General features: G+C 39.4%; 1 protein-coding gene across 1 annotated transcript; it reads right to left on the reverse strand.

Annotated features, from left to right (window-relative positions):
• Positions 1-1,879: 1,879 nt before the first annotated feature.
• Positions 1,880-11,565, reverse strand: PRPF38B (pre-mRNA processing factor 38B). Its single transcript, XM_030032079.2, has 6 exons — positions 11,153-11,565; positions 7,627-7,695; positions 7,185-7,336; positions 7,041-7,101; positions 4,243-4,466; positions 1,880-3,965 (listed from the first exon to the last, which is right to left on the reverse strand). Exons 1-6 carry the CDS (start codon positions 11,435-11,437, stop codon positions 3,113-3,115), a joined length of 1,644 nt encoding a protein of 547 aa, XP_029887939.1. The 5' UTR covers positions 11,438-11,565; the 3' UTR covers positions 1,880-3,112.
• Positions 11,566-15,497: the final 3,932 nt, after the last annotated feature.

The raw sequence follows: 15,497 nt of genomic DNA on the forward strand, positions 1-15,497 counted from the left end.
TGGGGCCCAAGACCTAACCCTGCCTTAAAATAAAAGAATGCCAGTTTCCTGCTGCTTAAGATCTGAAATACTGTTCACTAATTGAGTAGTATCTTCAAAAGAAAAAAAAAAAAAAGTAAAAACAAGTAGAGGTGTGTTTCTCAAATTAGTATTATTAGTCCAGATAAGTACTTATCATTGGAGCCACAGGAAATTTCAAAGAGAGATTAGGCTTCAAGAGGAATGACCTAAGTAACTATGGACACGTGGCACACTGGAAACTTCAGGTTCATAGCACTTGGTTTGTTGTGCTTTTACCCTGAGAACTGAAGACTAACTGCACAGGCTCTGTCAGACAGAAGCTCTGCAACCATACTTCCTGGGAAAACTCTCACCATACCTCTAATTAGAATTAGCAGATGTTTTCTTCTGATAACCGCAAGCCAAATGCCCACTGCAGCTGTACTGCTAGCAACTGCATCAGACCAGTCAGCACTGGAGACTCTACTGTTACCATTTCTGATCAGAGCTGGTTTGTAGAAGTTCTGTGGATCTGTTCCTTCTCCTTTCAAGGAAGATCACATGAAATAAAGTGGTGTCAGAAAGACAAAAAGGAATTAAAGAGAGTCCCTGGATCCAAACCCAAGAGCTGCAAGATACTAAATCCCAGTAACAACTTAAGACGGGTTTCTTGGTTTACATCATTTTCATGGGTCTTGGTCAGTCGTGAATATTGTGCTATCCACTACACTGCTAGCTCAAGTACATAATCTGGATCAAATTAAATCCAAAAGTCAGAAAGGACTATTTATTAAAAAACAAACGCAAAGTCCTCAAATTACTGCACTTTTAAGAGATACTGGCATAGGCCAGTCTTTGCACAAACTGTATCAAAATGTTCACTATCTTCATTATAACCAGGTGGCACTCTCCACTTTCAGATCAAAAATAGTTTCTCAAATATCTGGATTTTGCCTGCAAATAAACCATTCTTTCACTGTATTTCCCAACAATGGCAGAGGAGGAGGAGCCCTGAAGGAACAACTGCAAATCAGTAATCCATTTTCCCTGCCAGAACCCTGGCCTTGCAGCCTCTCTGCCCAAGAACATACTTGTTCCAGAAACTTATAGGCTAAAGGTTAAAAGCTAACAAGAAATCTTCTAGTGGCAAATAAGGTAAAAGTTGTCCTCATTGTTTTGACAGAATCTGTGCAATCCCCTGGCAGACTGCAACAACAGTTCTAATAATCTACTAGCCAGGGAATTTCTTAAATGGCCAAAAGTTTTTCTCCCATGTTAAATGAGAGATCACTATTTTAGTTCTACACTGCAATGAAATGAACTTATTGAAGCTTAAGCTTTGTTTCAAGGTCAGATTTAAAATCAGGCATCAAAAATATAAGCAGACAATACCTGAACAACCTCAGTATTAAAAGATTTTGAATACTAGGGATCACGGTGACAAAGACTAACAATTCAGAAAAAAAATAAGAGCAGGGAGGAAGAAAAAAATTGAGTTTGTTATTTTTGCTTCTTTGAATACTATAGAGTGAAGTGTATTGTTAGAAATTCAAGCACTGTTTGTTTTCTCCTGGAGGTTTAAAAAATATCCTAATATTTAAATATCATGCCTAGATGACCTGCATCACACAGAAGCAAAAAAGGCACAAATATCAATTTATTTCTATCTTCAGGTCACTTCATGATCATGAATGAGTCACACTTAATGTTCTTCCTATTTTGGGGCTGCTGCATTTCTTTGTTAGCTACATCTTCCTTATAAGGTACTTATTACCTTATAAAATCCCTTATTCATATGAAGTGTCGCTTAGTCTGAAAAAGAAACGTGGAGGAACCCAAACACTCTTCAATGAACATGCAGGGAAAGGCTGACACCCAATACAAAGGAATTAATTGAGAGTTTATTCCAGATGGTTCTCCTCACTTAGTATACAAGTCATCAGAATAATCTATCAAATAGACTTGGACTTTAATGATATGATTTTCTTCTATAATGCATTTTGGTTTTTGCTTCTAACAAGTGTTTAAAAAAAAAATCTGCCAGATGAAATGTTCAGCACAAACTGCAATCCTTACTATTTGTAGAAAATATGACTTAAAAAAGGACACTATTGGGTAATTCTTACTTTAAATGTTTACACTTATAAAAATGCTTTGGAAGCTTGAAACTGAAATCCTTTGTAATAATTTTCTTCTTCCTACCTCCCTCTTCCCAACTTAAATGCCTTTATTAGCCCAGGATTATCATAAATGACAGAGTGCAGCTGCTGATTAAAAACATTAAAAGACCACAAATTGATAAATTGTGTTTTAAAAAAAAAAAAAAAAAAGGAAGCTTACATGGATTTTTTTCAAACAAATAAAATGCATAGATGGCTACGGTACTCATCCGTCAACCTTTACAGTGTCCGCTTGAGGTAGCCCTTCTAAAGAATTACTAAACAACCCCCAACATAATCTAAATCTTTTCCTCAAAACCACTATCTCCTTGAAAAGTCCACTCTCAATTTCACACCAGTGGTGATCAACAACATAATACATTTTAAAAGCTTTTGAAAAAACAGCAGGTACAGTGGACACAAGTGTTTAAGTTCTAAATCTGCAGCCCTCAATGTACATTGTATGCACATAAATATCTCAGCTATAATACACAATTCAAGATCCATCCCTAAAAGCCATACTATTATGTAAAGCACAGCCATGCTAACTTCAGGATACAAACCATAATTCCACATCTACAAAATGAAAGTAGAATTAGTGGCAGTTTATTGCCTCATACAAATTTAACCAACATGGCAACCATGCCAAAGGAATTAAAACATTTTCAGGACATATGTACAGACTGTACATTTCAGAAACATCTGAACAATAAAAATGCAAGAACAATCTCTGCATTACGAATTAAACTAAACAAATGGTTTGAAACCGTCAATGCATTGAATGGGTTTACAAAGGCACTTCCCTACCCAAAATAGGAAATGACAATCTGCAGCCTAGAGGGAGGTTGGAGAAGAGTGCTCATCAACTACTGCACAATCTCAACTTTAAGAAAAAATAAGCAGGATTTAATCAAACATTTATAGGATTCAATGTGATCCACTTCTGAAAGAGTTCACACAGTCTCATCTTTGTTTTTATGTTGCTTTTCTTGGCTCTCTCGTTCCGTACTTTGGCTCCTTCGACGATCATGTTTGTCCGAATGGTCCTTGCTATCACTGTGATCATGTTTGTGGGAACGTTCTTTGCTTCTGCTACGCTTTCTAGGTTTTTCTTTGCTGGGACTCTGGTCTCGTTTTCTGGACTTCTCAACACTATCTGTTCTTCCTCTGCTTCTGCTTCTACTTCGTTTATTTGACTTCTCTTTACTTTCATTTTTGTGTTTACTTGATTTCTCTTTACTCCTGCTTCTGCTGCGCTTACCTGTATTCTTACTTCGGCTCCTACTCCTATGCTTTCTTTCCCGGCTTCGACTTCTACTATGTTTTCTCTCTTTTTTGGAATCCCTCTTGTCATCCCGGTGTTTCTTGTCATCCTTGTCATCCTTGTGTCTTCTCTCTTCTATATCACCCTTACTTTTCCGTTCTTTTGATCTTTCTCTAGATCGATCTTTTTCCCTCTCACTACCTCTTTCCTTATCATAATCTCTCTCTTTTTTACGGCTCCGTTCATTTTCTTTCTCTCGCTCCCTGTCCCTGTCTCTTCTATCTCCTTTCCTGTCACGACTTCGACTACGGCTTCTATATCTGTCCCTGCTTCTGCTTCGCCTCCGTTCTAGGGTGCGATCAGTACTTCGAGATCTCCGCCTTTCTTTTTCTCTCTCCTTAGCTTCACGTTCTAATCTCTGCCGTTCTCTTTCTCTTTCTAGCTCTCTATCAAAGCTAGATGATCCATGGCCTTCCCGATGATGACTTCTGCTTCTGGATCTTCTGGGAGACCTCCTGGGACTGATGGATCGTCTTGGAGACCTTTTAAAATAAAAGATAATTCAATATTAAACACAACCTTTTCAAGTTAAGGGACCCTCTTTGCTTTCTAATTTATACTTTACGTACATAGTCTATATTTAATCTTAAATACCAAATATCATCTGATTATTTTAATCCATTGGCATCCATCAACTGTTTTGCCTGTAGCCTTAAAATCTCTCTCAGTGAAAAGACACCACATTTCTGGTAATAAGTTCATTTAATGTTGGTAATAAATTCATTTTAATGTTCATTTTCAAAATAACGTGTATATGACCTTGAACGTCTACGTTCTGCATGCCGGTCTATTTCTTCCATTCCCTCCTTGCCATCTTTCTTGATTTTTCTAGGTCTGCTTTTAATTTGCTGGTCAATGGTTTTCTGGACTGGCACAGGAATTCTTGGAAACAATGTGGAAAACCATTCAAGCTTAGTGAGGAAGGAACGAAGCATCTCCCCGATGGTCATAACACAACCCCCACCTGCCTTCACATCCAGGTCCTACAAAATACAAGCAAAAAATATCCTGATGGTCAAAAATATTCTCTATTGATTTAAAAAAAAAAATGCTGCTACATTACTGCCCTATTGAAGTCTCATGATTATGAAAGTTTACTTGTCTCATATTCTAATACATTTCCTTAGAAAAATTCAAACTCTGTGCCCTTTGGATTTGGCAGTATGTTACAGATAGGGAATGGGACTTAATACATATGCATGCAGGCACATACTAATCCTGCAGCCATCTGGATGGTAAGGGACTGTCGATGAAGAGATTAACGTGAAATCCCCTTACACAGTCTGGTTACATGGTATGAGCTTGTATTTTATTTAAATGCCACAAAGTTCAGAAGTCCTCTCAAACTACATTTAATACTCCATTTTGTGGATGTACAACTGCGTACCATCATACCCAACCCTGTGGCCTAAATCATTTAAGAACTACATCATTGCCTATCTAAAAATGATCACAGAAAAACCTCTAGTACAAAATGGCATCCTAACAGAATTGGAAGCAATAGCAAACCAACTGCCATGAAGCAGTGAGGTTTCTAATTTAGAAATATGTAAAAAAATAAATAAATGAACAAATAATTGGAAACGCATAATCCATGATGACCATTGTCTCTGAAAAGGGTCATTACCGCATGAAGGCCTTCTTGCTATGCCCTCTCACAGCTCAGGACATGTTAGTCAGCTATTGTCAGTCCCAAACCTATAGTGCAAGCACACAAGGAAAGTGAGATTTGTTATCTAAACAGGAAGAGAAAATCTAAATGTAAAACTGCTTGCACTCACACACATTTAAGTGTTCAGATATACAGTTTTTCCAAATATAATCGCTGCAGAGATCTAAAGAAGAAAAAAAGGAGTTAAACGTAGCACCTGGAGAGTATGTACAGTTAAACAAAATAAACATAAGAAGCATTCTGAAAAGTAACTCTGTATCCTGGGAAGTTTTTCACAGCAGCATGACAAAAGATGAACTGCTTCCACATATTTAAGAACTGGACAAAAAAAATCCTGTAGGTTTAAATAATTCCATATATATAAATTTGCTTCATCCTACTGAGCTTGACCAGGACTGGTAAGAAATTTAAGACAAGCAGCCCCAAGCACTTTTTCCTACATAGCACAAAGCTACTGAAAGCAGCTGGGAAAGAAACACTAATTGCAAAAATACACTGGGATATTTTAAACAACAATAAACAAATATATGCTGATAACCAGTTATCTGCAAGAACTGAAATGTATAAACTAAAAAAGGTGCTTAGAATAATGAACCAGTTAAGACCTGCACAATGTATCACACTTGTGATCGCTTCATTGTCCTGGGAATCAAGCTGTTTGTAGGACCCTGAAAATGAAGCCACCCCAATCCTCCTCCTAAGTTACAATACAACATTGCAGAGGAGTTCATATTAACTAGCACCACCTGGGGGAGAAGCAGGATATCACAGCAATGCAATCAAGATTTAAATTTGTTTTCATTTTTGTTGCAAACAAACAATAACACAGGTTTACCTGAAGTAACAGCTGTTTCCTTTGCACAGTGTTTTTGATACTTAGCATGAAAGAAGCTGTTTAAAATAAATACACTGCATTGCAGTCACATACAAGTATAATTAACGCTATTTTTAATATGAGTATTCGGACATCATTTGCAACTACAACATTTGAAGTTTCTTGGAGTAGATGCCTACTGTCACACTGAAGAGGGCAAGTGATCCTTCCTGTTCCATTCTTAAATCTAGGATGTGATTTAAAACCTGCTCAATAAATACAAATTGCAACAATATGTAGCAGACTGTATATTCAACTTCATAGGCCGAGAAAATGTCACCCACCAACTCCTACTCCATTCCTCCAGACAGTAAATCAGGACTACGATACCAAAGGTATTCTCCTATCTGACTGTGTAATAATGCAGCCTCTTCACTGAACTTCTTCAGTTAGCAACTCATGTTTCTTTTTTTGCCCCATTAGCAAAGACGTTAAGGTTACTAGAAACAATGCCACCTTATGCAGTAATTAGGCTGTTTGTTTCTCCTCTGAAGAAATCCTGGGTTTAGTTATTCCAGGACATGAATAATAACCACAGAGATTTTTGGTAATATTTTTCAAGGTGAATGTTGGTTTCTACTACGTACTTCCTACTCTTATATGTAAGCACCAATTCCCCCTATCCCAGGAATAAATGCAAAATACAAATTTAGCACTCTCAAGACTTACTATACCTCGCTTAAAAATAATTCTTTTTCTAATAACTCCACAGAAGCCACACTCACAAAGCCTGCTGTCTGCATTCTGATTTAATAAACCTGTTTCACATGAGTTTGCAGTATTTGACACAGTAACATTGTAACCAATGGAAAAGTCTATTAAATCTTTGAAATCTAAGAAAAATTACCTGGGTCCCACCTCAGACCTGCTTCCTGCACTGATTAATGAAATTACCAGAACATAACATTGCAACATTTGAACTACAGAAAACCTTATCAAACAGTGTTTAAACCTAAAGTAGTAACATGAAAAGAAACAAAAGAAAACAAATTATTACCCTCTCCGACATACCTCTTCATCATCAAGAAAGGATTCAAACCAGTCCCATAGATCTGTAGGTGGTTGTGTGTACCTTTAAGTACAAAAAGAATGTAATATTTTAATACAGTTTCCTGTATATAAAATTAGCCATTAGTTGTTTATATTGATACTTACCTAATATACATAAATCCAAGAGCCCTAATATATGGAGAGTCTGTATGAGTTATAAGGCCCATCACTTGCTTACGAGTGAGTTTCAGTGTAAATAATTTGTAGAGCAGACAAAAGGCAGTAGACACAATTCCTCCGGTTCCAACACCACGCACCTTTCAAAAGAAAAAAAGTTAGGTGACAACACAGGAAGTAATAAAGACATTATTCCAAATCTGCAAAAGAATATGAGAACTAACACTAGATTAAATCTACAGACGGAGCTACGTGGAGAAAGTAACACTACTTGGATTAACAGCTCTGGAAGCAAGGGGAATATATCAACTCTTTGTAATAAATAATTTCACATCTAGGGACTGAGCCAACATACAAGCAAGTTTTAGCTACGCTTGCAAAATTTATTTACCAGACAGAAAAATTTAAGAAGGCACGTACTTCTACTTACCCCTCCACACATCCCTGTCTGGCCTGCTGTTTTCCTGCTCCCCTTTTCCCATGGTTCAACATGCGTAACCTGAAAAGGTGGAGAGTGGAAAGATAGAAAATGACAATTACAACCTCCATAACGTTTAGCAGCCTGTACAAACCTAACTTTAAACAACGGATATCCTAAATCAATCTTAAGTAGCTCGTCTTCTCCTAGGAAATTCAAGATCAAGCCTGCTTTGTCATTAAAGCAAAGCATTTGGCCTTTTTAATTACCACATTAAGAAATTATAGCCAAAATCACAGATGATGATTGAAAAACCCCAAAAAAACCCACCAATGCAAGCACCCATGCTTACTGTATACTCTACATACTTTCAACTACTTTATGACCAAACCCCATCATTACTATCTTCTACAGTGACTAAACAACTACCTTTATTTAAACTGCCTCTTAACAAGTTTAGTGATACCTACTGATGACAGCTACAGAAGTCAAAATCTACAGTCTCATATTCGTAAGTCACATTTATGCAGTGAGCTTAGCTAGAGATTTCTTTTGAGTATCACTTAGAATTAGGACAAAAGAAAGATGTCTAAAGTGTAGTATTTTAATCTAAAAAGCAGTGTTTTTTCTTGTTTAACTGCAGTGATGTTCTTAGATAAAATGGTTCCTAAGTATGAGTGAAGCTTGCCTAATTCAAATCTTTTGAGATGCATTTACAGATGAGTGCATGAACATAGTTAACCAACACCATTCCTTAAATTTGACAGTAGGAGTCATGAACAAGAACCATAAAACTGCCTAAGCTACATTTGAAATTGTGAAATTCAGAGAAGTAACATCTGGCTCTATAAACAAGTATATTTCCTAAACATGTCAACTTAAAAAAATAAGCAAAAACAAGACAAAAGAAAGATAGAATGGTGTTGCACTGGATTGGGGCTAAGAGTTTGTGGCCAAGCTGTACTGTAGTTCACAAACTAAAATTCTTTAACAATACATGAAACAAAATTAATTATGTACACAATCACACGAAACCAGAGATATACTAACAGCTAAAGTTGCTGAATTGTTGGGTTTTTTGTTTTACAATTGCTGTCTTATCCAAATAGGAAACATGAGAGATGCCAATACCGTAGAACTCAAAATCCACTATGACTTTCTGTATTATTAGCATCATATGAGAAGTTCACAAATACTACATAAATAATACTGCACGTCCTTCTGATTACTTACGGTTTTGCCTCTCACAGGAACCGAAGAGTATTTTTTAGTCAAAGGATCAAGTATGACACTATGACAATAGTAGTCTTCAATTTTTTTAATTACAGTTACATTTATTGGCCACAATCAATATAAACATGCTGGTTTTGACAGATACCAATAAAAAAACCCAAAGCCCTGAAAACAATACTCATTTCAGAAAAAAGCATTTGAAGTTTTGATCCTACAAAGACTACTGCATACGGTTAACTTCTTGGAAGCACACAGATTAAATGAAGTTGAGGACATGCATGTGGTGCTAGTACCAGGGATAAAGAAAGAGGAAGTCACCCACTTCACAGATATGGAACTGAAACAGAAGACCAGAACTGCAAGTGAATTAATTTAAATATCTAGACAGAATCCATATCTTCAAGCCTTCAAGTCCCTATCACTAGCTGCCTGTGTGACTTAAGATCATCTTTCCTGAGAATCCAGAACCCAACATTCTTCATTTTTTTAAATGAGACAGTTATTTCAGTTCCCAAAGACAAATACTCTTGAAAATACACTTGCTATGGCGGATATCATGCTCATTTAAAAAAACAAAACAAAACACAAAAAACCACCACAATTGTTCAACACTTTTCAGGAATCTTAAAACATGAACAGAATACAAATCTTAATATCAGTGAAGTACCTTAACCATCAGGTTATCTTCTCCCTCACATCTATTAGTCATGATTAAATAAGGGGCTGAGTTATCTCTTTATTTAGCATGCAGTTTTGAGTCAGAATAACTGTCAAGTTCAGTAAGCAAATTTTATTTACATTGGATTAATAAGTAGATATTTAACGGCACATCAAAATTCTTCCCCAATTTAAGATTGAGCCACTTACGGAATGAAACACTGAGACAATCAAATGAACTATTTGACCTATTGCAGTTGAGCTCTACCAATACTAAGAAGACAAATCACATCAAATATTTTTTACTATGTCTGAAAGGGTCCATGTAAAATACATCATACTCTCAAATTTTCTGAAAATGTTTCTTCAATAAATTTTTCAGCTCTTATCATCACTTGCAAAAATAAACTTTGCTGCTTTCCATTCTGATGGATTTGAGTGAATAGATGGATAGAATGAATTATTTCTGTCTCATATGCCACAACTGGTAAATTAACCAAAGAAAAGCTTTGTCTACAATCTATGTTACTCTGAGTATTAGGAGAATTAAGTAGTCCGCTCCAAATGACAGAGCGCAAGCAGAGAAATGCTGTCATTAAGTGGAAAAACAGTAGCACTGTCTTCGTAAGTACCTGCAAACAATGCCAAAAATCTCTAAATACTTCCGTGGAGTTGTTTTTCACAACTATGGTCCCCTAAGTAACTTGACTTGCCCTGGTTAAATGAGACAAAAAGGCTACCTTTTCTTTCTTTATAATATCAAAGTATATTAACACCTACTAAGTGACACAGTAACATTATGAAATAGAATCTATTCACTGGAGAAAAATATCTCAATAACCACCACAGTACAGCTGACTGAAGACAACAGCCTGAATTACCTAAGTTTTGCTCTCATTATCAGAACAAAGAATGTGGCTGTGTTGATGAGCATTAATTATGCATACCTCTACCTGGGAGACTGGCTTGATGGAAGCCTCGCTGCAAAACTGATTCAATCCTGCTAACAAAACAAGAACTGAGACATGGGTGCACTGATACAGTTCAGTTACCTCCCCAGCACATCCTACCTATCGCCGAGAGAAGCACTAAAATGAACTAGTTTTTGACTGGGTATGGAGGGGGGGGGAAGGCCCCTAATCTCTGAGGAAAAAGGCCACATGCAAACTCCTGTCGAAATCACCTACAGTCACCACCACATCTTTCGCGCAGTTACACGGTGTGTCGGCAACTCCTAGGCTGCGGGGTGGGCTTGTGTCTAGACGTGGCATGCAGATCGGGTCCCCTCCCCACTCTCTCCGACTGAGAGCGCAGTCCTTAGACGGCCATTTCATCCCCGCTGCCCTGGCTCTCACGCTGCCCAGTTCAGAACTAACTTACAACTCCGTCACTCCAAACCCGACGCGAAACATGTTCCTTTTGTAAGGGAGAGAAGGCAGCACCTCGGATGCCCCCAGCTAAGCAGTAAAAAGGAGATTTACTCCCACCCCTTACCGCGAGATACGGGGCAGGAAGGCCAGAGAGAGAATCCGCAGGCTGCAATCAAAGCCTTCCCCCTTCAAAAACCCCAGCCACAGGGCGCCTCGGGACAGGCACCAGCAGAGCCCCGAGGAGTCGGCAGCGCCCAGGGCGCGGCCCGCAGGCTCACCTTGAAGTAGATCTCATCCACCACTTCATGGTAAGTCTTGAGCTCGTACAACTGCACCTTGAAGTAGGGCGACGAGAGGATGTTGGTGAGGATCATGGGGTTCAGGTTCATGGTCTTCTCATTCCCCCACAGCGGCAGCACGTTGCCCTGCTTGCCTGAGGCCGCCGGCTTGGGGGCTCCGCTCTGCAGCTGCTGCTGGGCCGGCGGGACGGCGCCAGGCTGGTGCTGGGCCGCCTGCTGCCCCTGGCAGTTCCCGGCGCCGACGGCGGGGCTGTTGTTGGCCATGGCGGCTCGGGGCCCGGAGCGGGGCGGCGGCACGCGGCCTGCAAGGCGGACGAGCGGCCGCGCCACACCAAAGCGCGGGCTGCCGGGCCGGGCGCTGCCTCCGCCAACTGCTGACAAGATGGCGGACTCCGCGGAAGTGACGGCTTCGCCTTCCGGGGCCGAGCCGACCAATCCCCGCGGGGGACCGCGGCGGCGCAAGGCGGCGTCGGGAGAGAACGAGACGGGGAAGGGGATGGCAAAGGGGCTGGGGCTGAGGCGCCCCCTCCCCTGGGGACCCGGCCCCTTCCCGCGGCCCGGCTACATGGTGCCTCCTCCTCCTTCTTCTCTTAGTCGGCCGCCTCACGGAGCCGGGGAGGCGAGAGCCGCCCCGCCGCCAGCTCGCCCCTCCCGCTGCCGAGTCGCCGGCACTCGCGTTGTCCCTCGCCCGAGGCTCACCTCAGCCGCGGGGCTGCCCCGAGCCGGGCGGCGCCTGACGTCCAGGCCGCGGGCCCTCCAGGCCGGGAGATCCCGGCCGGGGAAGGCGAGGGGAGCCTGCGGTGTGCCGGGGGACAGGTGCTGTCACCGTGGCGCGAGGCGCTAAGAAGCCAGCGGCTTGGAAATCGGTCCCATCGGTCACCCTCGTCGTGGGTAGTGAGGCCGGGGCACAGCAGGAGCGGGAGGGTGAGCACCGGGCGGCCTGTCTCCCACCTCCACGTTAACAGAGAAGCTAGGAAGTCACGGCGGAGTTGTTCAGCGTGCGGGAATCTGGGGTGAAGAAGCGTGTATTGATGGCTGCACGGCCAGGATACATCAAAGCCTGTTCACTTGAAACTAGTGCTGGTTATGAGGCCCGCTCCTCCAGCCGGGACCTGGCAATGGCAGGGCAGCTCGAGAGAATCTTAATCATACGCCAAGAAAACAGTAACTGTTCCCTGCTGCTGAATTCAAGCCAAACACCTCTTTCTGAAGATAGTAATGCTACATGCAGACTCAGAACCATTGGAAATAGGTTAATGCTTTTGAAAACGAACAGGTGGATTTAAGAAAGTAACTGTCTACATTTAAAAGCTAACAGGAAACGGAGAAAAGATAAAATCCTCCCGTTTTGCCTGAAATATATCTGATAGGTGAATTGAACTTGAATTTTCAGGTTATGTTTAGCTCATTATTCAAAGGTTTCCAACAGGTTTTGAACTGCACGCTTTTTTGCAAAAGCAAAAAAACCTAGTTACATACTTTGGTGTCAAGCTTTAACCTGAAGTATAAGAGGGAGACAATGCACGATGTAGAAGAATTACCAAGAGATTCTAAACATCAAATGACTGTGCAAAAAAAATAACTGAGAGTCCACGGAAATGACTGCAGAGTGGGCATAGTGGGACAAAATACATTCAGTTGTACACACAGAGAAGGGATCCACATTGCTCAATGCGCCAGGAAACAGCTACAGAGAGAAGTTGGTACAGAAGCGTGCATGGAAATAGCATCTCTACGTGTGTGCTATTTCAAACTAATTAGATTTTGAATGTAAAAACGAGGAGTTAAATACTGCTGGAAGTAACATTAGAGTATCTTCACTATACATTACACATTGAAAACCTGAGGCACAGTAATTCATCTTCATTACTCTGGCCCTTTACTGTACCTTAGAGCTCATACTATAGCAGAAAAGTGTTCTTATTGAGGCCCTGACAGTTAACAGTTTCTCCAAACTGCCTGTTCTGCTATCTAGGCTCTTCACTGCCCTTTTCTAGGAATAGCTTCACCAGCCTCCTTTTGGCTTTCTTTTCCCATCTCGGACGATTTCCAAAGATGTTCACAAAACCTTCATTACTTATCACAGGACTTTACCGTCTTGATGCAGTAAATATCCATTTAACAATCCCATATGAAATTAAAGAACTAATCACAAAATGAATTCTAAGAAAGTGTCCTTACAGCAGTGAAGTAGTCTTGTTCTGGAGACAGTTAGCTAGAGTAGTAGCTTTTCCTTGAAGCTGAGTGGTATTTTTGTTGTTGTTTAGGGTACCTTTGACTCTTTGAGCACTTAAATTTGCCTTGTATAATCACTTCAAGACAGCCTGTATTTCTGTTATAATTTATATTACCCAAATTGTGTTTTCATGCATTTATCTTTTCCTGTTGGAATATTTAGTCAATATGTTCCAAACCTCAGTGTTTTTCCTCAGTATAAGGTAACATTTTTGTACTTCTTACGCAGTCCCTCTTTGGTGGTGATGCTGAAACCTTTGATATAGCTGCAGCCTATAAAACCATTTGCTCCAAATTAGATTCTCTTCCCTCAGGCATCCCAGCTTGTCTTTACACAGAAGAGAACCAAAGCAAACAAACAAACAAACCAAAAAACAGCACCAAAAAATCAGCAAGGAGGTGATTTTCACTTGCAAACTGCAAGGAACTATATATAATTATAAAAAAGTAAGAGTATGGTGATCTGTATGTAAAAGCCTAGCCTCCCTTGTCATTCACACAGATTTCAGAAATTTTCTGAATTTTCTCAAATAGGCCTAATCTGTTAGTTAAAGCTGAGGAGAAAGATACTAGTACTTAGTCACTAAACATCCTTTGAATCTGTTTTGAGAAGAATGGTGGTTAGTTCTTGATTTATAGATTAAGCAGTATTGCTGCATGTGTTTTCCTGTCAAATATCAGTGTGGACTAGTGTCTTCTGGCAGTAGTGCTGCATTAGATTTCTTTTGCTAGCACATTTAATTATATGCACTGCAACTTTAAAGGGAAAGTACAGTTGCCTTTCTCATCCCAATTACTGAAGGATAAAATAAGTTTCAGCAGTTTAGGACTTCTTGATTCATGACTTTATACTGTGAGATGCTTTTATTCCAGCATAGTCATACAATTTGTTGCTCTCTGTATGGTACAAAAGTAAGAGGCTTCTCTAAAAATAACCTGCTTCATTTGTGGGCATAGTGAACTGAATACAACTTGAATATTCAGTTCAAAAGTACAGATTGTGATGTGAAAAATACCTTTGAACTGAATTTCTGAGGAACGTCATCGACTTGGACCTCCTTTGAGCAGGGGGTGCACTAGACCGTAAAGGTCCCTTCCAACATAAATTATTCTATGATTCCTTGAGACTGTTAAGTAGATTTACCACTGCATAAGGAAAATTCCACCCAAAACTTTAGACAGACTAAATCAAAGATGGGTTTTTTTTCAGTGAGAGAATAATACAAAAAAAATATTCTATGTAATGGGGAATAATCAGAAGAATTTTTCAAAACTTTTTTCTAGCAAGAAAAAGATCAGACACCCTGGAGTCAAAGCAGATTGTCCAGCTTAAAACTGCTTATAGCAGTCTCCATCTCTTTCATGTTGCCAAACTTCAAAAGATTGGATCTCCATCCAATTCCACCACCCAATATGGAACAATCAAAAAAGTTATTTCTGTGATGGTATTGTTTGATAATGGAGAATTAAACATCTGGTAATTCTGAAGGTTTCACTTACAGTGGTACATTTTGGGATGAAGTCTCACAAACTGTTAGGAAATTGTGTGAATTCACAATGTGTTATGAATTTACTTTTACTGTATACTATATCTTTACTACTGTTCTTCCTATCCTTTTTTATTCTTGAGAATGTCATACTGAATTATGAGTAGAATTTTACAGGATACCAGAATCTATAGCATTTTAAGCCATGAAATGAAAGACTTCTATTAATAAACTTTACAGTATCTCTCTGAGATAAAAAAATATTATGCATAATTTATAGATTGTCTAATTGAGACATAGGTACTAAATGATAGTTCAAGGTTTAACAATGACTCAACAGCCAAAAAGAGCAACTGAGTTGTAAAACAAAGAGCCTCCGACCTATCTTCTTTTTTTCTTAAACAAGGTATTCATACCCTTATTTCAATTACCGTGTATTTTCTTTTCTAAAAAGCAAAAACTTAATTAAAAAGTAAAAATGAATTTACTAGACTAGTCAAAGGGATTTAGTGAGAATTATTCCCTATATACTTTAAAATAACTTTCCTATATAAGTAAAGATCAGTAATATTACAACACTTATTTAAAGCCTGTTTGCAATC

This window comes from Aquila chrysaetos, chromosome 12 (assembly GCF_900496995.4).
Source record: "Aquila chrysaetos chrysaetos chromosome 12, bAquChr1.4, whole genome shotgun sequence".
NCBI classification, from domain to species: Eukaryota; Metazoa; Chordata; class Aves; order Accipitriformes; family Accipitridae; genus Aquila; species Aquila chrysaetos.

What these genes read in the sequence shown, in the direction of transcription:
- PRPF38B (XM_030032079.2), bottom strand. Translation starts at nt 11,437, where the DNA reads ATGGCCAACAACAGCCCCGCCGTCGGCGCCGGGAACTGCCAGGGGCAG. An exon ending in TGGATGAGATCTACTTCAAG is followed by an intron (nt 7,696 to 11,152) that starts GTGAGCCTGCGG and finishes CCACCTTTTCAG; the next exon opens with GTTACGCATGTTGAACCATG. An exon ending in GCAGAACGTAGACGTTCAAG is followed by an intron (nt 3,966 to 4,242) that starts GTCATATACACG and finishes TTATTTTAAAAG; the next exon opens with GTCTCCAAGACGATCCATCA.